Source organism: Eptesicus fuscus, chromosome 6, assembly GCF_027574615.1.
Source record: "Eptesicus fuscus isolate TK198812 chromosome 6, DD_ASM_mEF_20220401, whole genome shotgun sequence".
Taxonomy (NCBI): domain Eukaryota; kingdom Metazoa; phylum Chordata; class Mammalia; order Chiroptera; family Vespertilionidae; genus Eptesicus; species Eptesicus fuscus.
The window spans coordinates 8,532,291-8,555,854 of record NC_072478.1 but is presented as its reverse complement, the minus strand read 5'-3'; the positions used below and the strand labels follow the sequence as shown (position 1 = coordinate 8,555,854).

General features: G+C 56.3%; 2 protein-coding genes across 9 annotated transcripts; both read right to left on the bottom strand.

Annotated features, from left to right (window-relative positions):
• Positions 1 to 275: 275 nt before the first annotated feature.
• Positions 276 to 10,754, bottom strand: MAP2K7 (mitogen-activated protein kinase kinase 7). 8 transcript variants are annotated; one of them, XM_054717178.1, is made up of 13 exons: positions 10,563 to 10,754; positions 8,731 to 8,778; positions 4,984 to 5,125; positions 4,741 to 4,807; positions 4,518 to 4,631; positions 4,311 to 4,430; positions 4,056 to 4,163; positions 3,800 to 3,979; positions 3,619 to 3,699; positions 3,371 to 3,513; positions 2,779 to 2,824; positions 2,530 to 2,660; positions 277 to 591 (listed from the first exon to the last, which is right to left on the bottom strand). In XM_054717178.1, exons 1-13 carry the CDS (start codon positions 10,684 to 10,686, stop codon positions 444 to 446), a joined length of 1,452 nt encoding a protein of 483 aa, XP_054573153.1. In that variant the 5' UTR covers positions 10,687 to 10,754; the 3' UTR covers positions 277 to 443. The 8 variants fall into 8 exon arrangements, with proteins under 8 accessions (XP_054573157.1, XP_054573153.1, XP_054573154.1 ...); XM_054717180.1 differs by having other exon boundaries at positions 508 to 2,350; XM_054717181.1 differs by having other exon boundaries at positions 508 to 2,347.
• A 1,610-nt stretch (positions 10,755 to 12,364) lies between these two features.
• Positions 12,365 to 20,529, bottom strand: LRRC8E (leucine rich repeat containing 8 VRAC subunit E). Its single transcript, XM_028160527.2, has 3 exons — positions 20,517 to 20,529; positions 16,552 to 16,694; positions 12,365 to 15,501 (listed from the first exon to the last, which is right to left on the bottom strand). The coding sequence occupies exons 2-3, from the start codon at positions 16,687 to 16,689 to the stop codon at positions 13,258 to 13,260; spliced, it is 2,382 nt and encodes a 793-aa protein (XP_028016328.2). The 5' UTR covers positions 16,690 to 16,694; positions 20,517 to 20,529; the 3' UTR covers positions 12,365 to 13,257.
• Between the last annotated feature and the right edge of the window lie 3,035 nt (positions 20,530 to 23,564).

The following is a 23,564-nucleotide window of genomic DNA, read 5'->3' as shown; positions in this document are numbered from 1 at the left end:
GAGGCACCCGTCCAGGCAGCACCCAGGCCCGGCGGGGAAGCGGTGTCCCTGTCCTTGGCTGGGCGGCCACTCCGGGAGGCAAAGAGCGGGGGTGGCAGACGGAGGGGCTGACACCAGAGCCCTCGCCCAAGGCCAGCCAGGGATTAAGAGCTCTTCTCCAGCAGGACCTCTGGCTATTGGGGGCCGGGTGTCCCTCCATACTGCCTGCTTGATGTTGGGCAAATCACTACCAAGACCACCCTCCCAGCCACAACCCTGCCTCCGTTTCCCTTTTGATGCAGAGACCTTATCCACCAGAATTCACCACTTCCCAGCCCTCCAACCCCAAGGTCAGGGCTTATAGACCCTTCCCACATCTCTGGCCATATCCTGCCAAGGCTCAGGTCACACCACAGACTCAGTGGAAGAAAAGGGAAGGGTTTTATTCTCAAGCATCTAAGGATTTACAAACGAGGGTGTTTCATTTTAAAAAGGGAAGGGGCAATACTGGCGGCCTGAGAAGGGGTCATGGGCTGGTGAGCTGGGCCAAGTCGCCCCACGCTCCTGCCTGCCCGCTCAACCCTCTGCCTGGTCCAGAAGGACGGCTGGTGACTGGAGATAGAGGGAGGAAACAGGGGAGAGGTGGGTAGGGGGAGGAGAGGCTCCCCCAGGGCTCCCACTTAATTAACACTGAAGGGGAGGGACAGGCAGACACACACTCATAAACAAAATTAAGTTAAATAAAATAAACCGGCAGCTGGCCTCTGACCTTTGCTGGCCCTGGAACCAGCCACTTGACCTTCTGGATATGGGCAAAAGCCCCCTTGGCTGGGACCCCCCCTCCAAGGGTGGAGCCAGGCCTGTTGCCCACCTACCTCTACCCTGCCCCATCCAGTCACAAGGGGGATTTGGGCAAGAAAGGTGGCCACCCCAAGCCCTTGGGGGAGCAGAGAGAAGACAAGGAGTACTTTTTAAACATGCGACCTTTTGTGACTATGTTAAGAGTAACAAGAGTCAATAGGATAGTGAGAGGTTACAGTGACGCCTATGCTGAGTCTGCATTGCTCCAGCTACATCCAGGGAGTTCACCACCTTTGGCGTGGGTTGGTTGGTGTGTGTATGTTTGTCCACTGATTTGCATGCATCACCAACGAAAAAGGAAACCCCCCCACTCCTACTCTGACTGCTGCTGAGGGGGGTGGGGGGAAGAGGGGCCCCATGGCCTATCCTCAAGGTGGGCTGGGGACTGGCCAGCTCTGGGGGAGTTGAGGGGTGCTCAGGGGGCACTGTGAGGGCATGACTGCCCTCACACCCCCAGCCCTAGGCCTGCCCCACTTCTGTCCCTGTCACACATCCTCAAACCCCCACATCCATTCCCTATACACTCAATCCCTGCCTCCCTGGGCCTTATGACCCCCACTACTGTCATTCACTCCCTTCTCCTGCCACACCAGCATTTACTGCCTCCCACCATGCCCCATACCCACCTTCCCTGAAGGCCACCCTGTGTGGCCACAGCCCCGTGGGCTCCCTCCACACAGCCTGAGGTCCTCAATTCACCCCAAGCTGTGGCCAGTCTCCAGCCCCAAGGGAGGAGCTCCCGCCCCCAGCACCCACCTTTGGGACTAGTCTCTCCAGAACAGGCTGACAAGGCACAGTGGCCCAGGCCCCTACCTGGCTCCAGCCCCCCAATGCCCACAGGAGGTTGGGGGCTATACCACAGCAGCTAAACATGACTTTGGTAAAAGTTTCTGAAGGTACTGACAAACCCCATGAGAACAAGCTCTTCTTCCTCCCCCATCCCCCGAACACCCCACCAAGTACAATAAAATACAATAAATTCCAAAAAGGACCCCCTGAGATCAAAGAGAGAAAGAGAAAGAGAGAGAGAGCAAGAGAGCGCGCAAGCGCCAGAGCCCCCACAGCCTGGGTCAGCTGCAGTCATAATGCCCAGCCTGCCTTCCTGGGACGAGGATGCCAGCCAAAGGACTCACTGCTCGCCACAGACCTAAGTGGACCGAGGAGTCCTGCTGTGGGTAACAGAGCCTGGGCTTGGGCCAGGAGAGAGGCAGATACAGGAAGGGAGACAGGGAAAACCAGAGAGGCATCAAGGGCGGTGACAGAGGCAGACAGACAGGGAGCATGTGTACCACGAAGGTGGAAGGGACAGCATGGGGAGGATGCAAGAAGGGTGCCTCTCTCCTGGCCCCTGGTGGCCACCCCAGCTCAGGGGTGACGACTGAATAAATAGCGAGTCTGCTCATGGCCTCTGCTGTCTTCCGTTCACAGTGTCTGTTGGGGGGACTTGTACAGCCGGCTGACCCCAGGACTGGAAGGGCTAGGGCCTGGTGGGCCCATCTGTCCGTGGCTGCTGGGTAGGGAGTCAGGGTTGGGTTGGCATCCCCTACTTTCTGTCCTCAGCCCTCGGCGGCCATCCAGTTCCCAGGTCTCCCTTGGCGGGCAGCTGGGTGGCTGGGTAGGGAAGAGGGGACCTGTGGCCACTTCTCTGGCCCCTCCCCCCAGTGGGGCTGGCCACCGCCACGCAGCTACCTGAAGAACGGCAGGTGGTGTTGGCTTAGGACTCCACTAGTCCTCGGTGACTCGGTCTTCGCCATGACATCCTTGAACCAGGACGCCACGTCCACCTCTAGCGTCTCATAACGCTTAATGAAGCTGTGTTCCTGCAGGGCCCGAGGGGGGAGCTTAGAACAAGGGCAGCTGCTGGCCTCACCCAGGCCCTGGGTGTCCAGATGAGTAGGCGGTGGGGAGTGAGGGTGGGGAGGGACCTCAGGTACTCACAAGTAGCTTATTATACTTTGGTCTCTTCCTGTGATCTTTAGTAAGGCTGGGGAAAGAAGGGAGGAAAGGGAAGTGAGAGCCTGGAGGGGCTCAGCTGGTCTACCTGCTGAGCCAGGGGTCTGCAAAACCTGTGGGGAGGAGCTACTGCATCTTCCCTGCCCTGTGTCACCAACTGGGGTACCTCAGAGGACCCGGGGCCTGAACCATGTTGTAAGGTGCCAGTAGGAGGGGTTTCCCTGAGGGAGAAACCAATATGAACGTCTGCCTGAATAATTCTGCTTGTTGGTGCAGGATGCTCACAGCCCTCCCCGCTCTGCTTGTTTAAAACTTCCTGAGGTGAAGCCCCAGGCTACCCAGCCAAATGCCCTGGGGCCAGCTGTCACCTCAGGCTAAGCCCAAACCCAAGTCATGGCTCCCAAAGCTTTGGCTCCTGCCTGCAGCCCCTGCCCTGAGCCCCTTCTGACCCACAGCTGTCCTACCCCCATGAGGGCAGGCTTTCCATCCTCCCACCCCAAACTTCCCTGGCTGTTTTGAGCTTGGGGCCACACTTGATCTGCCCCCCTCTTGGAAGGCCTGGGTAGGGGCTCCTCACCAGTCTTTGACGAATGACTGAAAGTCCCCCGAGAAGCCCATGTGACTGGGCAGGAGCGGGGGCTCTTCCTGCAGGACCTTGGTGAGGACCTCGAAGTCCGTCTTACAGTTCTTGTAGGGAAACTGTCCTGTCGCCAGTTCCACCTGAGAAGACACGGGCTGGATTGGTCGAAAACAGATTCCTGCCCTCCCTGCTGTCCTCCCAGAAATGGGTCACCCCAGCCCTCAGGAGGAGGGGCCCCAACTCACCAGAGAGATACCCAGGCTCCACACGTCAGCCCGGATGTCATAGTCTGGCTTTGTGGGGTCCGGGGGGTCAATGCGCTCAGGCTATAGGGAAGAGGTGGGGAAGAGGAGACAGGGAAAGGGGAGAATGGACCCCAGTGGCTGGAGCGGGTGCACTGCCCAGGCCACCCGGGCCCCCACTTACTGCCATGTAGGCAGCGCAGCCAGCGCTCCGTGTTTTGGCCTTGGAGTCGACAAGGCGGCCACTGATGCCAAAGTCGCAGAGCTTGATCTGGCCCCGCTCGTCCAGCAGGATGTTGGAGGGTTTGACGTCCCGGTGGATCACACCATGCTTCTCCTTCAGGTAGTAGAGCGCCTTCACAATCTGCGAGGAAAGAGGAGCACTGTGACTGGCAGGGGGGAGATGGGTCTGGGCCTCCTGCCCCAGTCTGGCCACTCACCGCTACCGTCATCTTGCCCAGGATCCGCTCAGGGATGGGACCCTGCATCCGCTTCTTCAGCTTCTCAGCACAGGTGCCCATGAGCTCCATGGCAATGAAGACATCCGTCTGCAAGGGCAGCAGGCGTGGCTTGGGGGCGGCCGGACCCTCTTGCCCACCCCAATCGGGAAGAGAACAGGGGCTGGGGGGCACACTCTCTGCCAAGAGAGACTCAGGGAGGGCGCAGAAAAGCAGGGGCTGGGCAGTCAGGCTCACATTGGTGATGAAGGTCCCGAAGCACTGCACGATGTAGGGGCAGTCGTGACTCTTGAGTACCACGTCCAGGTCCATGAGGATCCGCTTGTTTTCTTCCTTGTTCCCCGAGCGTCGCATTTGCTGCACAGGATGGCAGGGGGAGGGGAGGAGATCCTTAGCACCAGAGCTGAGAGGCATGGGACTCACCCAGGCGGGGTGGGTGCTCACCTTGACGGCGATAACGTGGCCCGTCTTCCGGAAGCGCATCTTCCATACCTGGCCGCAAGTACCACTGCCCATCTCCCCCAGATTCTCCAGGTCATTGATTTCTGCCTGGTAGCGCTGGTGAAGAGAATCAGGACTGAGGGTCTGCCCAGCCTCTGCCCTACCACGTAGACCTAGCCCCACTGTGTCCTCCCCCACCGCCCAGGGGCCGGGGGAAGGGTGGTACCTGGCCCCCAATAGTCAGGTAGCCTGTCTGCTTCATGATCTCCTGCAGCTTCTGGTCAATCTCGATACTGGAGGAACAGGGTGAGGGTGTGAGTGGAGGGGGGTCCTGACCAACCTGAGACCACCCCAGCTCCCAACACACAGGGGTTTCCCACATATTTCACCACCTCCTCCCTGGGGCTAGCCCAGCAGCCCTCTCCAAGCTGACCTCCCAGAGGTCAGTGGCCCCATTCTGAAGGCTCACCTCTCCATGCTTCGGTGTATGAACAAGGTGGATGGGAGCCCCAGCATGTGACGGGGCCGGGCAGGGGGCGTGGGTTGCTGCGGGGAGCTCTCAGAAGATGGTGAACGGCTACCGCCATCGTTGGCCAGTGGGAGCTGGAGGGCTGGGGTGAGAGGCAGGGGCATGGAGGGGGTTGGCACGCAGCTGGCCCCACCTCCAATGCTGGCATCTGGGGGCTCGGGACCTTGATTTTCCCCTCCCAGGAATCCTCATATAGGCTAGCACAGCCGCCTGCCCTGCTGGGTGGGAGGAGCTGGCGCCTCACCCTCCTTGGAACCACTCTCAGGGTACCTCTCCCATCTCCCTCCCCTGGAAGGAGATGGAGTGGGCTGGCTGGGAATGGTGGTCCCCAGAGACCAACGGTTCACCCCCAAGTCAATGCTGACAGAAAAAAATGAGTCCTGGAGGCTGATGGCATCCCTCAGACAGGCGTCCTCCCTGGCATGTCCCTTTCCTCCCCACGTCCGCCCAGGAAGCAGGCCCAGGGCCACAGCACCCATGCTCAGGACCATGCTCAGAAGGACTGCCAGCCAGGATCAGCCTGCACTCTGGTCCTGTGGGCTGCAATGAACTTGGCTGTCTAACAAGAGTGAGGCAGACCATCCTGGGGAGACAGTGGGCGAGGGACCCAAGGTTCCCCACCCCATGTTCTGTTCCAAAGTAAGGGAAGGCCACCCTCTGGCCAGCAGGCTCATCTGTGAGCCTCCCAGCCTGGCTTGCACAGCTGGGGCCAACAGGGACAGTGGCAGGGGCAGGACCCCAGCTGGGCCTGTGTCCTGCTGATGAGGGGTTCCGGCTGGCACAGCCCCTATAGGACTGGTGGGATTTGGAGGGGGTGCTAGGCCAGGCAGGGGTTTGGTTCTTTCCAGCAGCCTGCATGCAGATGGCTTTGAACATGCTGCAGGCAGGCAGGCAGCGGGCAGGCAGCGGACAGCCCAGGACAGGCAGGCAGCGTTAGGGAACGGGAGGGCAGGAGACAGACGGGAGCCAAGACCGGAGCCCAGCTACCCAAGAGTGGGGGTGCTGCAGAGACAGGCCAGAGAGGGGCCTGGACAGGAGAGCAGGTTCGCTGAGGGGGTGGGACCTCCCCTGGCTGGGTTGGCAACAGGTTGGAGGAGCAGAGGCTGTTGTGGCCCCCGGAGGAGACACACAATCCTCCATTGCATCCTCATACCTGAGAGGCCCTGGCTCTCTGGAAGGGGCTTGGGAGGGCACTGGCTACAAGCACCCTCCCAGGGTCACCTTCCCCTGGGGCTTGCTTCCAGCTGATGTCCCTCCTCTCTCCACACCTCCTCCTGCAGCCCACTCTTTCTCCCCACAGTTCTGAGCTTCTAACAGGGCCCAGTGACCAATGGGTATGTTTGAGTTGCTGGTGGCTGAGCACTTTCCTTGCCCTGCTGACCCAGGACCCTGATGTGAGGGAGCCAGAGTGAGGGAACAAGTATGTGACCCTGGCCTGCAGTTCTAGAAGGGGTACAGGTCCTGCTAGGGCCTGGCAGGAATAGAGATAGAGTTCTGGGGACTCCAGAGACATAGTCAAGCCCAGAACCCTCGACTCCCATGCCCCCCATCCCACCCCAGCTTTGTAGCATCCCTACACCTCTGCTCTGCCATGGCCTGGACCAGGGTCGTAAGCCTTCCCTGTCTCAACAACCTCGCTTTGCACTCCCCCTGCACATGGAATCTCCTGAGACAGTGTCCGGTTCTCATCCCTGGAGAAGTACCTGGATCCTTTTCCTGCCCTGCACTGTCAGCTCTCTGCGGGGAGGACCACATCTCTGCCCTCTCCACATTTTTTGGTGCCCCATGGGCCCCCTCCCTCACATAGGCCACTGGGCCTTTGAGCTGCCCCAGAGGCTTCCCCCAGCCCTGCAAACTGAAGCACAGTGGGATCTGCAGTGGTGGTGGTGGGGGGGAGACACATAAAGTCCCAGATGGTCAGTGAGCTCTGAGGTGGTGATGGGCCACGAAGCAGGTCAGGAGGACAGAGGGAGATCATGAAGATGAATGAAAGAGAGAGAGAGAGAGAGAGAGAGAGAGAGAGGAAGGGGGGGGGAGGAAGGAGGGAGGGAGGGGTGAATGAATTAGAGAGAATAAGAGAACATGGGGCATGCAGCTGTCAGGAATCATAGATGTACCAGGCTGTCAGCCAGCGCGCGCGCGCGCGCGCGCGCACACACACACACACACACACACACACACACACACGACATGGCACAAACCCACACAAACATGCAGCCAGGCAGACGATGCAACAGAGCCTCCAACACCATCTTACACACACACACGAGGTGGTACACATACAACTGCCCAACCTAGTCCCACTTACCCACAAGGGCCAACAGGACGAGGCCTCCAGCCTGGTCCCTCACCCCTCCCACACTGGGCCTGTGCTATACACATCCATTCCCAGACCCAGTGGCACCTACACTCCGGCCTTGGCAGGGCCGTTCTGCTCCCTCCATTCAGCTGCTCTCCGCACCTCCCACAAGACTTTGCTTCCAGAAGAAATCATTTTACAGTCTCCCCAAGTGACGGGCAGTTGGAACCATGCACAAGACACCAAAAATAATGGACAGCCCAGCACCAAGGTATAACCTGAGGCTCTCATGAATTTTCATTGAGTAAAATAGAAGTGGTTTTATTTATCATCATGTGTCCAGGAACAGAGAAATCCTCCATGACATGGTAGGGCTTGTCATCTATAATCCTGTGCTGGTGGAACTTACTTTTCTGATCATTTTTTAAAAAAAGAATAGTTTACTCATTTTTAGAGAGAGGAAGAGAGAGGGAGAGAGAAACATCTATGTGAGAGCACAACATCCATCAGCTGCCTCCTGCATGCCCCCTACCCGGGATGCAGTCCACAACTCAGGCATGTGCCCTTGACCAAGAATGGAACCAGCAACCTTCTGGTGCATGGGACGATGCCCAACCAACTGAGCCACACCCACCAGGGCGAGCATGTTTTGAACTTATAATACAGGTGTTTTTTCAATGGTTAAAAAAAACCCCTACCTTTTCCAGAGGCTTTCCCCGACCACCCTGCTGCAGAGCCCTCATCCCTACTCTACTCTGCCTTTCCTCCAAGGTTCATAGCTTTCCCCTGCTCTCCCTGACTAAGAGTTTGCACACTGTTCATACTCCACCCCATCTCTAGTGGAGCATCAGCTGCACAAGGAGAGGGACTTGGTCCATTTTATTAACCACTGTGCTCCTGGAGCCTAGGAGAGACATAGCACACAGGGGTCAAAACATGTTCCCTGAATTGTTGAAGTGGATACATAGGCACAGCTGACCCACTGGTCCCACTTTCTCTCCTTTTCACTGATACACACACACTTGCACACACACATGTGACTCCCTCACAAGTGATATACTTCGTCAGTGAGGGAGCCCAGTTTCCTCCAGGGAGTCCAAACCTGCCTCTGAGAGAAAGGGAAGAGGAGGGGGTGAGAGAACAGAGGAAGAGGTGGAATGGGCCTGAAGTGGATCGCATGGAGGGAGAAAGACAGAATGAGAGAGTTCAAGGAGGTGTGTACTAGTATGTGTACTAGTACTAGCACGCGCACATACACACATGTACACACACACACACACACACACACATACACGGCATAGGGGAATGAGGGATGGGATTCTGCAGCTGGGGCAGCAGTTAAGTCAATGGTGCAGATGTCCAAGCAGCGATGATAAAAAGGCTGGTACCTGCTCGTTGGGACGGGGCAGGAGCAGGGCTTAGAGTGATCACAATAACTGGATGGGGAGAAGGAAGAAAAAAAAACACAACACGACGATAAATCACAACAGAAACAACCGATTTGTCCAAAAGAAAAGAAATCAAATCATAATGAGGAGGAGGGGGAGGTGCAAGGCACCAAACTGCAGAGATGGGTAGAAACTGACAGATGGGCGGACTGGAAGGATGGGATGGAGCTGACACAGACACAGATGCCTAGAGTGGGGCTCCTCAAGGGCCTGCCCGCCTTGGGCCTCGCTGTGCCTCCTTCTGCAACTGGGACAGCCACCCCCATAAGGCACCTCAGGCCCCATACCCAACTCTGTCTTGTTCATGCTGGGGATCTTCCGGGGGGGGGGGGGGGGGGGCGTGCAGCACTGCAGAGCCCAGCATGGACCCTCCAGTCCTGGCTGGGCTTCCTGCCCCAGGCCACGGAGTGTCTAATGCCAGCATCGTCGCTTCAAGGCTTTCTCTGGGCCCCCAGGAGACCCTCTCATGGAGGAACCCAAGCTGACCCAGGAAGGGAGGGATGGGGAGTGGGCCCTACACAGGGACTGGGGTGGGTTTCAGGCTGTGAAGGTCAGGCTGGGTGAGCAGCAGGTAGCTGGGAGTACCCAGATATAGGGTGTCTTCCTCCTTCTGTCAGGATGATGCCACGGGAGCTACATAAGCTACAAGGGTCATATCAGAGAGGACATTAAAGAAGACAAGGAAGACACAGAAAGCGTTGTGGGGTGCTGTTCATTAGGTCTGTGTGGAGAGGGAAATCTGATGCCCTCCAGCTGCGAGAGGATTTGAGGAGGGGTTCTGTGGGAATAACAAGACTAAATGTAATCATGGTGATTCCGGGGCAGGTGGGGGTATTGGAGGGACAACTCTTGATTCCAGATGACAAGATGCCAGGAAGGTAGGCACTGAGATGGTGGAATCAGAGGAGAGGTATGTGAGTGCTGGGATGCTGGATATTACCACATTGGCCTCAGGTGTCCCCAGGCCAGGTGGGTATCGGTGTGTGGGGAAGAAGTCATTGAGCCCAAATGACAAAGTCCTCAGACTGGAGGTTGGGTGTGTATTTTTGAGGAGCTAGACACAGTCACCAAGATGGGGTAGTGAAACTGGTCAGAGGAGTATGCAGGGGCCTGGTGCATGTGGATAGTGTGGCAGGGGGCTGCCGAGCCCAATGACAAAGTCCGACTGGGGAGAAGTCACAGGGAGGGAGTGGGAGAATCATCAGGTCAGAGGGAAAAGGGGGGTTATATGTGGTCAAGTGACCTCAGGTGTCCCCAGGCTAGGTGTGAGTATGTGAGTGGATCACCCCTTGAAGCCGGTGACGAGGACCCAGGAGTGGAGTGGGGTTAGGGTTCTCTTAACAGTCACTGCGATGGAGGGAGTGGAACCATCTGGTCAAAGGGATGAGGGCGAGTTTGCTGGGGACCTGGATGTAGTCCCAGTCGCATGGGGTAGAGGAAGCACGGCTCACAGTAGGTGACGGAGGCTCCGCAGATCACGGTGATGGGGGCAGGTCATCCGGTGGGGTAACATCACCTGGAGCCGGGTAACTAGCCTCTCAGGCCCCAGAAAGGTGAATTCCCCCAGGCTGGGGGAGGACCGTCCGGGAGCCCGCCAGCCCCTAGGCGCGGGGTCACCGTGACCCTCTCCACGCGAGCCGACAGCTGGGGGGAGCGGTGAGGAGAAGCAAGAGCGCTCCGGAAGAGGAGGCGGGGCCTAGGGACGTGGGCGGGGCCTCCCGCAGAGCGCGCCCCGCCCCCGCCCGCCCCCTCCCCCACGCCGCTGTGCTTACTGGGCCTGGGCCGCTGGGGGCTGATATCCAGGTTGAGGTCGATCCTCCGACGGGCCTCGCGGTTCTCCTGCTTCAGTTTTGCTTCCAGGCGGGACAACTTCTGCTCCAGGGAGGACGCCGCCATCTTCCCCGCCGCCGCCGCCGCGCACCGCCGGCCGCCCGGCCGCCCGTCAGCCCGGCAGACAAACACCGCACTGCGCCTGCGTCTGGGTGACCCCGCCGAGCCGCCGTCTCGTCCCGCTTAGCGCATGCCCGCGGTTCCCTCGTGCGGAGCTCCGCGCGTGCGTGCGGCGTCCCAGCCAAAGCGATGACGCCACCTAGCGCTCGAGGCTGGCAATGTGCAAGCCTCCCGCCCAGAAGCTCTTGTGCGAATTCCCGAGCGCTCTGGTGAGCCGCGCTGTGTGGCAACCACATTCCGCATCCTGCACGAGCGATGCGGGGGGCGGGGAGGGGAGCGACGCGCGAGCGTACACCGGGGGAGACGAGGGCTGCTGTGTAGGCTCTGGCGTTGTCGCGGGTGGTCGCCACGGCTGTGTCCTTAGTCTTCGCTGTTTCTGGCTGGGCCATTTCTGACACCCATGCCCTCTCAGAACTCCTCTCACTTCGGACAGATTTCATTATGATCCGTTATGCAAAATTGCAGCCTCCTCACAATTAGGCAGCCGTGGGAAACCCCTTCCATTTCAGCAAGCTCAGGATTGGCCAAGGGCAGGAGGAAGAGGCGGGGGTAGGAAGAGATGGGGGCCCTGGGAACCCAGCGGCGTGACCCCTGACCTCGGCGACGGGGCAAAAGTCAAGGCTAGAGTTCCAGGTCAGATTAGCCTGGGATGTTTTAAGACTTTCGGCCCCCAGAATGTGAGCCCTCCTCCTGGACAATGCAGAAGACTGGCCCTGGGGTTAGGTGCCTCTGCCTGGTGTCCTTGCAGCCTAAAGATTCCTTTAACTGGTCTGAAGGTGCTGGGAAAATGTCCCCATCTGAAATTCTGAGGCCCTGGAGAGTAGCTTGTCTTTGTTCTAGGGGCCAGGAGGAAAATGGCATTTAGCAGACACCAAGGAGGTGGTCGAGCCCAGGGGGTCGGGGTCAGGCAGGCTGCGCCAAGTGCTCTGCTGGTCCAGCCAAGGGGACCCCTCTGGTGATGACTGACAGGTGAAGCAGGTACAGAAGTATAGAGTCAGCCCTGGCCGGGAAGCTCAGTTGGTAGAGCATCTTCCTGATACAACAAGGTTGTGGGTTCGATTTCCAGTCAGGGCACATACAAGAAGCAACCAATGAATGCATAAAAGGGTGAAACAGCAAAAGTGATGTTTTTCTCTCTCTCAAGTCAAGCAATAAAAATTTTTTAAAAGTATAGAGTCAGGAGAATAACAGGGAAGGTATAAGAAGAGGGGTTCTCGCCCTGACCGGTTTGGCTCAGTGGATGGAGCGTCGGCCTGCAGACTGGGGGGTCCCGAGTTCGATTCCAGTCAAGGGCATGTATCCTGATTGCGGGCACATCCCCAATGGGGGGTGTGCAGGAGGTGGCTGGTTGATGTTTCTCTCTCATCGATGTTTCTGGCTCTCTATCCCTCTCCCTCTCTGTAAAAAGTCAATAAAAATATAAAAATAAAAAAAAAAAGAGGGGTTCTCCAGGGAAAAAGCTAGACAGGAGATGCCACCTAATTTCTCCCTGATTAACTGAGGTCTCCAGGACAGAGACACATACCCTTTATTGTGGCACCGTGGCTACTGGCCTATAATTGGTCCCGTGAAATGGCTTAGACAACAGGGGTGGACACAGGAAATCAGAATGATAGTTCTGATAATTAGTATTATTTATTTTTAAAAATGTCCCCTCCACAGCATGTGTTCTTAACCTGGGGTCTGCAATCCTTAGGACAGCCACGAATAGTCCTGGGGGAGTTGACGGCTTTTGTTGACTGCCTGAAATTGTTTGCGGAATTGTGCATGAAGGTGTACACAGGCATTTTCCTGAGGAAGGAGGTGCCCAGCTTTCATCAGATTCTCAAAGGGTCTAGGGACCTAAAAAGGGTTCAGAATTCCTGCTCTAGAGAACACCTCTGTAGGTCAGCATTTCCCAACATGCCGCTCTAGGACCACAGGCATCAGGGTCACATGGAGCACTTATTGACAGGCAAGTTCCTGGCCGCGAGCCACAGCTCCTGAGTCAGTCTTTCAGGGGTGGGACCTGTGATGTTTTCTGGGAATGTTGATTTTGATACCTTGCCAAATGAGAGAATCAACATCAAGTCAGGGCAGTGTGTGCTGGTCCCTTGTGTCTGTGACACCTTCTTGGGAGAGAACCCCAGATGGAAGCTTTGGTAGGGGGGGAGAAGATTGAAATCCTATCGGAATGTGTCCTCACCCCCTTTTGTGGCACTGACTGGGCTAGAATGACCAAGGGGAGGGCAGCAGCTCTGGCCCAGGGCTGAGGCAGGCCAGCCAGCCAAGACAGAGATGTGGTTTTGGTCTGAGAATCTATGACTGAGTTCATCTCTCCATGCCATTCCACCCCAAATCCACAGCCTCTCGTCTCCCCAGATAAACCAGTCCCAAGATCTTGCCTGGGCCCCATGGGCTGACATGTCTGCTCCTCCTGTCCTCTCCTGGCCTGGGCCCACCTGACCACCTCAGTGGTAGAGATTTTGGTACGGAAGCATCCAGAAAGCCTCTACTGCAACCTGCCCCTCCCTGGCTTTACTCCTCTTCCATCTTCTCTCGAACCTCTGCTGGCAGGCCCTCATAGAGGCTGTTCTCCACCAGAAGCCCAGCCTTCTTTAGCCCTCTACAGTTGCCCAGTTCTTCTGGCAGAGCCTCCAACCTGTTGCCCTTGAGCTCCAGGCGGCTGAGGGACCTGAGGGCCCCCACCTGGGGAGACAGCTGAGTCAGTTGGTTGTAGCCCAGGAGTAACGTCCGAAGCTTACAGCAGAAGAAGATCTCATCAGGCAGGGTCTCCAGGGCATTGTAGGAGAGAGCCAGGTGCTGCAGGTTCTGGAGGAGACCCAGCTCAGGTGGCAGGGAGTGTAACCCATTGTGGGTAACATCCAGCAGGCGGAGGCCAGAGCACATGCCCAGTTGGGTGGGCAGGGCCTCCAGCTTGTTGTGGCTGAGGTAGAGCTGCTCAAGGACCCGCAGCTTACGCACATGTTCGGGGACGTAGGCGATCTGGTTGTGCCACAGCCTGAGCGTGACCAGCTTGCGACAGTGCTGGAAGCTGAGGATCTCCTCAATGGACCGCAGGTGGTTGTCCTTAAGGTCGAGTTCCTGCAGTGCGCCTAGGCTAAAGACCGCATGGGGGATGCGCTCCAGCCCGCAGGCCACCAGCTCCAGCTCCCGAAGCACCGTCAGCTTCTTGAGGCTATTAAGGGCCAGCAGGCGGGCCCCATCGTTGTGCAGGCTGAGCCGCTGCAAGTGACCAGCCACATCGGTCACGCTGGCTGGGACCTTGCCGGCATTGCTCCAAAGAGATAGCACCTTGAGCTGCTTCAGCTCTCGGAGGCTCTCAAGGGAAGCTGCCTGAGCCAGCTCTGGGGGAAAGAGCCCCTCAAGATGCAGCTCTTCCAGGCTACGCAGCCCAAACACCCAGAGAGGCACCTCGCGGAGCTCCTCACACTTGATACGGATGACCTTCAGGCGGTCCCGCAGAAAGATCTGCAAGGAAAAGGGCAGCCTGGCAGGAGAGTGGATCAGGCTGAGTTCCTGCAGGTGCACCAGCTGGGACAGGCCTGGGGGGAAAGTGATATCAGAGATGGCCTCCAGGCGGAGTGCCTCGACCTCACGGAGCTCAAAGACGGTATCGGGCAGTCCCGGGAGCATGCAGAGCGCCAGCTCCAGCCGGCCCTTGGTGTTGTGCTGCAGCTTCTGCCGAAGTTTCTCAGGCGTCCACTCGTGGTTGAGGTTGAGCTGCTTCAGGCGGCTCTCGCTGACCTCGGAGAGGAAGACGGCGAAGCGCTTGGAGTACAGCGGGTCATACTGGTCGATGAGGTGCAGCATGAAGGCAAAGTCGTTCTTGACATCGGGAATGTCACCCATGCCAGTCTCCTCCCGCACGGAACGGAAGGAGTATTCCTTGAGGGGTCGGTGGAAGAGCCAATAGAGTGTATAGAGGCAGGTGATCCCATAGACACACACAAAGGAGATGTAGCAGAAAGCCAGCTTGGAGAAGAGGTGGGCCTTGGTGTGGTTGCAGCAGAAGCTGGCATAGCCCGTGAACCTGGAGGTCTCCACCGTGCAGGCCACCACGAAGCTTATCTTCTCCACATAGATGAGGTTGTAGACCAGGATGGCAAAGAACTTGCAGACTTTGAGCACCATCTGCCTGATGTACATGGTGTATAAAATGTCCCCCTCTTCCACATGCACACGGAACTTCTTGACCTTCTCAAACAGGGCTTTGGCCTGTTCCCCCTCCTTCTTGTCCAACAGGGTAACAGCTGGTGGCTCAGTCACCACCTTCTCAGGCTCTGTCAGCACCTTCTCCTTTTCACCCTCCCCCACCTTTCCTGGCCCTGCCTCAGCAGCCACAGTTGCTGTTGCCTGTCCGGTGGCGTGGCCCTTACGGTTCTCCCCCGAGACCTCGGACAGAGCCCGTGTGGTCCATGGTGAGTCGAAACACTTGCCCAGGATGGAGGTGAAGTGTTCGATCTTGGAGCTCGTGCCGGGGAACTTGAACCAGAAGCTGGTGCAGACCATAAAGATGAGTGTGTGGATGACCACCAGGTAGGGAAAGTACTTGGGGTACCAATGAAGGGCCTTCTCATAGCAGAGCTGGTTAATGAAGCTGTACTGCTGCAGGTCCAGGTTATTTTTGAGGCCGCTCACTTCCTGGAGACCCTCCATCTGTTCAGGGACCCCCTGCAACAATAGTTGCTGACACGGGGCCTCAGAGAAGTTCTCCCGGGGTTCGTGACTGGGCAGACAGATGATCTTGTCCTGTGTCACCTATGGAATAGGGGAGAGGGTGAGGGATCTGGGAAATTGGGAGAGAAGTAGGCTGAGGTGGAAGGCCCTGATCCCCAACTGTCCCCAGCTGGCTCTGACTTGAGAAGAGTCACTAAACCTGAGCATCAGTCTGTCTGGAAAAAAAGAGTTAGGTTGAATTGTGTCCCCCGGAAAGATGTTGGAGTCTTAATCCCCAATGCCCATGAGTGTGGCGGTGTTTCCAGAGCAGATGGAGTCAAGATGAGGTCATTAGGGTGGGCCCTAAACCAATATGACTGCCTTTATTGATTTATTTACTAAAATATACTTTTATTGATTTCAGAGAGGAAGAGAGAGATAGAAACATCAATTTTGAGAGATAATTATTGATTGGCTGCCTCCTGCATGCCTCACACTGGGGATTGGGCCCACAACCTGGGCATGTACCCTGACTGGGAATCGAACTGTGACCTCCTGGTTTGTAGGTGGATGCTCAACCACTGAGCCATGCCAGCCGGGCTGACTGTGTCCTTTTAAAAAGGGGGAATCTGGACATGGACACACACACACACACAGAGGGAAGATGCTATGAAGGTACAGGGAGAATATCATCTGTAAATCAAGCCAGCAGAACCTAGGAGAGAGGCATGGGGCCTATTCTCTCTGACAGCCTAGGAAGAAATCAGCCATGTTGACACTTTGATTTCAGACTTCTAGTCTTAAGAGCCGTCAGATAAAAAAGGTCTGTTTAAGCTCCCAGTTCCTGATAAGTTTGTTATGACAGCCCTAGCAAATTAATAAGGTAACTGCAGTTCTTACTAGGTTCTAGGGACAAAAGTATTATAAAAATACGGACTACCACAGCTATGTGCAGGACTTTGTGCTGCTGCCAGTGATGGAGAAATGGGAAGGCTTCAGAACTGGTCTGTGAGTATAGGGGGCTCTGGTTTCCCCTTCCTTGGATAAGAGGAAGATTTCCAAAATTCCCCAGGCCACACCCTCTAAAGTCCCGCCCCTATACAGACTCCTCTCCTACCCCTCATTCAGGCCCCGCCCTGCCCCTCCCCTTACCTGGAGGGTGCAGCCAAAGACCCCGATCATGAGCATAGCCACTGTGAGGTATTCGGCCAGTACGTCCCACCAGGGTTTGAGCAACTTGAAGGCAGGCTGCTGCTCCGAGAACTGCTTGAACTCGGCCAGTGGAATCATCCTCCCTATGAGAGAGGAGGAGGTGTGGTGTGGAGACCTCAGGCAGTGGCACCTGCTGGTGGGGCCCCCTAGGAGCCAGCCGCTGCTCCGGATCTGCGCTCCACCCTGCTGAAATTTGGCAGAACACAGGAGCTGTGTGTTCCCTTTCCCTCTCCCCCAGATCTCACCTCCTTCCTGGAGCCAAGCGACTAATGTTCTCACGACTTCTGCTCCCTGGGACCTCTGCGCCAATCTGAGCCTGCCTGCCCTCTCAGGGCTCAGGAAGGGCTGTCCCAGCGCCGCTGTCGCCCAGCTAGCCGTGTGTCCTTCTTTCAGAACCAGGGCATCTCCTACCCTTAACTGTGAGCCAGGCAAAAGTTCCTCTGCTGCTCTTCTGACTCCAGACACTGGGTGTCTGAGTGTCAGGACTGGCTCTCCACCACTGGGCCAGAGGATGGCTCAAGGCTCGGGACTTCCGGGGCGTGGGCCCTGCCACCCCCTTGAGGGGACCTCTGGGCACCACCTCCAAACTCCAACCGGAAAAGCCGGCTGGAGCCTGGCTCCGATTACAGGCCCCAGGGACAGGGAGTGGCAAAACTGAAGGCTGGTCAGCCCTCGGGGTGTGTGGCTAGGACACCTGGGTTTCTAGAGGGACTAGTACCCAGTATCTGAGGCGGAAAAAGACACTTAGGCTCTGAAAGTGTAGGGCAGGGGGTGCCAGGGTGAGTGAGGCTGTGGCAGAGGATCAGGAAATGAAAAATGGGGGAGAATGTGGATGAAAGGGGCCACATGCTGACCTGACAAGCTCAGGGAAGGCCTGCATGGCAGTCTTGCAAACTCAGAGACCTGAAGTAACCACAAAGGATGGTCTGAAATTAAACTTTAACTAAAAGCAGTTATGGTGGGCAGTTACATTCTAGGCCGGTATCTTCACTGACAAGGTCAACCTTTACCTTAACTGAACCTATTTGTCTTTTTGCAACTACGATAACATACCCTTGAAATGTCTAGGTAACTTGTAACTTCCCTTTTTCTGGAGCCCCTGGGGCACAACCAAATGTGGTGGACGCCAGGACAGATACCACAGATTCCTTCATTATCGTGTTAATTGTTCCTGCACCCACCTAAGCATGCGTCCATCATTTTACTTTTTATCCAATCCCAGGGGTTTCCCACCGCTTTGCTTTATCCCACCTCCTTAATCTATCACCAATGAGTTTCATGTCACCCACCTATGTCCCTCCTTTGATTGCAATGTATAAATACAGATGTAACCCGCCATTCTCTGGAGCATTATCTCAATTCATTGAGGTTCTGCTTCCCGGCATATGTCGACAGTTTGGCTCAAATAAACTCACAAAAATTCTTTACAGGTTTCAATGGCTTTTTTACGTTAACAAGAGCCAGTGTGACATCTATGACTGAGACAGGACTGAGCGGCCAGCCCACTGCCTGTCCCTGGGTTTCATTTTAGACCAAGGTATCCTTATTCCAGATACAGATGGCCAGGTGCAAACCACACAAAGGCCACAAGCTTGGGCCAGGAGCCCCCCTCTTCTCTCCCTGAGGCTGGAGGTGGGACGAGAGGGAGGTAGCAAGGCCGCCACTGCCTCTGAGGGGGCTCCTAGGCCACCCACCTCTCCCAGCATCCATGGTTCCCAATATATAGCCTCATTTTCTCCCAAAGGGTTCCTGGAGCCTGCTCTCCTCATCCTGATAGCCTCACTGCTGCAGGCTGGGCAAGGAAGGGAGCATCTGGGCCACCAGCTGGTCCTCCAGCCCTTCACCCATCTTCAGGGGGAACCTGACCCAGTCCCACACCTGCACCAAAGGCTCTGACACCTCCACACCTCCCTCTCCCATGAAAGCCTTGGGGATTTAGTGGGTGGGACTAGAGGATGCAGGCCCCACCCACTAATCCCATCAGAGGCTCCCACCACTGTACCAAGATGGGGATAGGCTAGCAAGATGGGTACATGTCTGCTCACACCCAGACTCCTGGGCTCCCTGACTCAGGCCCTGACTCACCCAGCACCAGGCACACACAAGGAGGTGCACAAAGAACACAAGATCCCTTATGCAATGGCTCATTCCTCATACTCAGTTTCATACCATCCTAAACAAAAAGCCAAGTGAAAATGCCCCAGTGCATCCCAGTCTTGGCCACCAGGGAATCGGATAGAAACATACCCAGGGCATCTTAACAGCCCCAAGTGCCCAAAAGTACATTGCAGCCACCAAAAGGGTCCCTTGGGGGCATTTTGAAGTGTGCACATTTGTGCATGGGGGCAGAAGTGCACCAACACTGAGCTGAGGGGAGACCTGGGGACAGGGAGACACCACACATCCTTTTCCAGTCCCTGCCCTGGCTCCTGTCCCTGTCAGAGACACTGCTCAGTTGCTTAACTTAAGGACAGTAACTCCGGGGGCTGCAGCAGGGGACTTCCTACCTGAGTTCCTGCCACATTTCAGGATCCATCTCCAGCCGCCCCGCCCCGCCCACCTGACGTCTCAGCCCTGCCTCCCTCCGGGGGACGTTCACTTCTGGAGTCCACAATCACAGGCAAAAAGGCAGAGACCCGAAGGTCCCCAGCAGATGGCTCAGTGGCTCCCATGGGACAAGGTGCATATACAACACCATCAGAGGCAGACACGAGGGGTTATCATTATGTGTCTCCATGACTCAGACTTGATTGTTGGAACCTGCCATTAAGCTTCCACAGACACAATGCCCCCCCTTTGTCTGAGCAGGGCTAGTGGGAGGGTCCAGAGAAAAGGACTTTCGGGATGGGGGAAACCCTAAGAAAACAACAATGGGGCCACACACACAACTTACAGCCACCTTGTCTCAATGAGCATGGGTGTTGGAACTCTCTTTTTCCCGCCTCAAAGGGAGAGAAATAACGTGCTCAAGTTTTCACAGCTCTCACAGGACTGAGCGGCCAGCCCACTGACTGCATCCATTCTGTTTCATTTTGAGAGAAAACCTCTGGCAGAGACGAGTACCTTTGCCAAAAGAACCTCAGTAGGGGAATAGGGGGAGAGAGATGGAGGGATGGCTGCTCTGCATGCCAGACTGAAGAAGGGGTCTCTGTCAGCCTAGGATAGGTACCTGCCCCCTACCCAGTCTTAGCTCCACCCATCCACACCTGACCCTTGCTTCTCCTCCCTTAGGCTCGCCCCAACCCCTAACCTGCCTCCAAAAACACGGTGGTGGTGAGGACTCCTGATCTAGCCCCTGTCCCCACCCTCAGTCCGTGCTGAGAGCAAAGGAAGACACAGCAGCAGTTGTCAGCGCTGGAACGGGCCTTGGAGGGCACAAGGTCCAACCTTTTGACTTTTACACAAGGGAGAAACTGAGGCCTTGGTGGGGGAGGATGGGATGGGGCTTAGTAGCAGATGGGGGTGGGGCACACTTGGGAACTCCCAACCGAGTACTTTTCCAAGGTGCCCGGCCAGGACTTGGGGGTCTAGGGAATCTTGAGGTTCAAGAGTCCCAGAGGGGGCAGCCTGGTGAAGACCCCCAACTGGGGCCTTATGGAGCTCAGAGATGAGTTTCTGCTGTTGCCTCAGAGGACAAGGAGAGGGAAACATCATGAAGACCCCCCCCTCCCCCCGTTGATCTTCACTCTGTCCTTGGCCAGGCCTCCCTGCCCTCCTGCCCTGCACCCTTGGCCTGAGCAGGGCCTAGCCTCCTTCTGCCCCCACCTCTCCTCAGCTGCCCTGTGCCCCAGGCGGTGGCGGTGGGCTCAGGCCACTGTGCCAGCCATATCTGGGCCAGTCCTCCTGTGGGCCCGACCCCCACCCAGCAACCTGGTTCCCAGCGGTGGAGAGAGCCACCTACTCACCGCTCAGGGTGGAGCTGGGCCCAACTCCTGGGTCCCTGCTCCGGCAGAGTCAGTTCCCGGGCCAGGCTGGGTGAATCAGGGCGGGCGGGACCGTAACCAGGAGCCGCCCCGCCCCGCCCACCTGACGTCTCAGCCCTGCCTCCCTCCGGGTGCTTCCAGGTGGCCCCTGCTCCTGGCGCCGGGATCGCAGAAAAGGGTGACCTGCTCTCCCCAAGGTGGTCCAGCGGCCGGCCTTAGGAGCAGGCGCCTGACCTCTGGGCTCGGCTGCCAATGGCTTGGACTGGCCTGAGGCATACTGATGAGGATCAGGCATTGCGCACCCGCGGGGGCGCTCTCCCTGGAGCCAAGCTGTACAGATGGAGTCAGAAAACGAGGAGGGGTCTCCTCCTTCGCCCTCCCCAAGGTGCAGCCACCTGGCTTTGAGGCCCAACCGAGGAACCAGTGATCGAGGCCCAGAGAAGAGAAAGGGGTTCCCCTTCCTGCTCTGACCACCCAGTCAGGGAGCCAGGTAGAGTGGGGTGCTTACAGGCCTGACCCTGCCCAGCCGTGAGGTTGGCCCTCCCCGGGGGTAAGACAGGGAGCACGCTGCTGCCAGGTCCTTGGTGGTCCGTGGACAGGTGCAGGGGGTCAGAGGGCTCTGGGAGCTGGGGCTAGAGTCCAGCCTGGGCGGCCAGCTTCTAGAAGGATGACTCGGTCTCCCCATGCCCACCCTTTCTTTCCCACAGGGAGGCCTGGGGTGGGTCTTAGACTAGCCAATTGCCCAATTCAGCCTGGGGGCATAGGCAGTTGAACCTTGATCTGCTTTGACTACAAAACAAGGGAGGGAATCTAGACTAGAATGGGGAGTGGTCTACCTTGGGACAAAGAAGCCCGAGTTCACCACATTAGAGGCTTCCTGAGACCCTGAAACCTTGAAGGCTGGGACTCCCTTAGCTTAGATTCCTCTGTGAAACCCTGTACTGCATTCCACCCTCTGGCACTCCGCCTCTGGAGTCTTGGCTCCCTCTGAGGAGCCATTTGAGACCAAGTACTTTCTCCCTCTTCTTCCGTGGCCTCTTCCTGCCTCCCGAGAAGCTCCTTGAGATCCATTCCCTGGGGTTTGTTCCCAGCTTTGTTCTGGAGTAAGCATCCAGCGTGGCACACTTATGCAAGAGTCTGAGGTCACTGGGCTGGAAGCCCCATTAGCTCCAGGCAGGGGTCTCTTCTGCTCCCTTCAGTGTCCCCAGCACTTGGAATGGTGCCAGGCACACAGTGGTGAGCATTCAGTTAATGATGAGTGGGTGGACGATTGAGCTGTTCTCTTAATTCGGGCTCTTCTAGTTGCAGACTGTGAGACAGGGAATCGGATGTAAATAGCTTATCTGAGAAGTGATCCCAGCAAGCACCAATGGCGAGACAGTGGGGAGATGAAAGTGGGAAGGGAGGGAAGCTTTAATGAGGGTACATCAATGAGGACGAATGAGCAGGTTGACACTGTGGGCAACCAGGGCTCCATTCTTCTGGGGAACTCTGGGAGGTGGTGGAAGACACCTCCCAGTTGTCGGAGTTGAAGTACTAATAGACCGGATCCTGTTTGTGTTGGCTGAGGGCTGCTCTGCAGAAGGGAAATGGAGGGGCATTAATTCCCTGGTACTTCTGACTTTCCTGGCATGCGGGAACCATGGGTGCTCAGGAGATATGGAGGGGGCTTTAAGGCACCTGCCACACGGATCGACACTTGAGTGGAATGGATGGGTCATAGGACACACATACAATCTTTCCAGTTGTTCTCCAGAAAGACTACTCACTTTATGTTCCCATTGGAATGGGTGAATTTTCCCACATCAATAACACCCAACTTAAAAAAAAAAAAAAGGTGATAACAGAACTTACCATCTTAACTATTTTTAAGTGTACAGTTCAGTGGCATTAAGTACATTCGCAGTGTTCTGCAAACATCCCCACCATCCATTTCTAAAACTTTCTCATCTTCTCAAACTGAAACTTTTTTTCCCCCTCCCAGCTTAATTATGATATAACTAGAGGCTTGGTGCACGAAATTCGTGCATTCGGAGGTGGGGGGGTCCCTCAGCCTGGCTTGCAGCCCAGGAGTGCTTGGGGGATGTCCGACTGACGGCTTAGGCCTGCTCCCCATCAGTCGGACATCCTTAGTGCTGCTGTGGAAGCGGGAGAGGCGCCAGCCAGGAGCCCAGCTTCTGGCTGAGCGGCACTCGCCCTGTGGGAGTGCACTGACCACCAGGGGGCAGCTCCTGCATCGAGCATCTGCCCCCTGGTGATCAGTGTGCATCATAGCCACTGGTCATTTTGCCGTTCAGCCGATTTGCCGATTAGCCTTTTATTATATAAGACTAGCCACCCATTGAAGGAATACTCCTGCAAGAATAGGGCTTCCTGCAGCCTGAGCGAAGCTCCCACCCATTTCTGCTGCCTCGCTCCCTCCCACCCATCTCCGCTGCTTCGCTCCCTCCATCTCCGCTCCCTCTCTCCCACCCGTCTCCTCTGCCTCGCTCCCTCCCTCTCAAACTGAAACTCTGTCCCCATTGAACACTTACTCCTTTTCCCCCTCCCCCAGGCCCTGGCACCCCCCATCTACTTTCTGTCTCTGTGGATCTGACTCCTCTAGGGACCTCATATAAGTGGAATCATACAGCACTTGTTCTTTTGTGACTGGCTTATTTCACTGAGCATAATATCTTCAAGTTTCATCCATATTTTAGTCTGTGTCAGAATATCCTTCCTTTTTATGGCTAAATAATCTCCCATTGTATGGGTGAACCACATTTTGTTTAACCATTCACCATCAAAAAACCCTTGGGTTGCTTCCATCTTTTGCCCATTGTGAATAATTAAACACAAGTGTATAAATATCTCTTGGAGTTCCTGCTTTCAATTCTTTTGGGTGGAATCGATGGATCATATGGAAATTCTGTTTAATTTTTTGAGGACCATCCATACTGTCTTTCACAACAGCTGCATCATTTTGCATTTCCACCAACAGTACCCATGATTGCCCATTTCTCCACATTTTCACCAACACTTGTACTTAAT

Bases quoted from the DNA above. Each gene is read 5' to 3' on its own strand.
- MAP2K7 (XM_054717178.1), bottom strand. From the start codon at position 10,686: ATGGCGGCGTCCTCCCTGGAGCAGAAGTTGTCCCGCCTGGAAGCAAAA. The intron at 5,126-8,730 runs GTACCAGCCTTT...CTCTCACCCCAG, and splicing joins TGCCCCGTCCCAACGAGCAG to CCCTCCAGCTCCCACTGGCC. The intron at 2,661-2,778 runs GTGAGTACCTGA...CGGGCCCTGCAG, and splicing joins CAAAGTATAATAAGCTACTT to GAACACAGCTTCATTAAGCG.
- LRRC8E (XM_028160527.2), bottom strand. From the start codon at position 16,689: ATGATTCCACTGGCCGAGTTCAAGCAGTTCTCGGAGCAGCAGCCTGCC. The intron at 15,502-16,551 runs GTAAGGGGAGGG...CCTATTCCATAG, and splicing joins TCTTTGGCTGCACCCTCCAG to GTGACACAGGACAAGATCAT.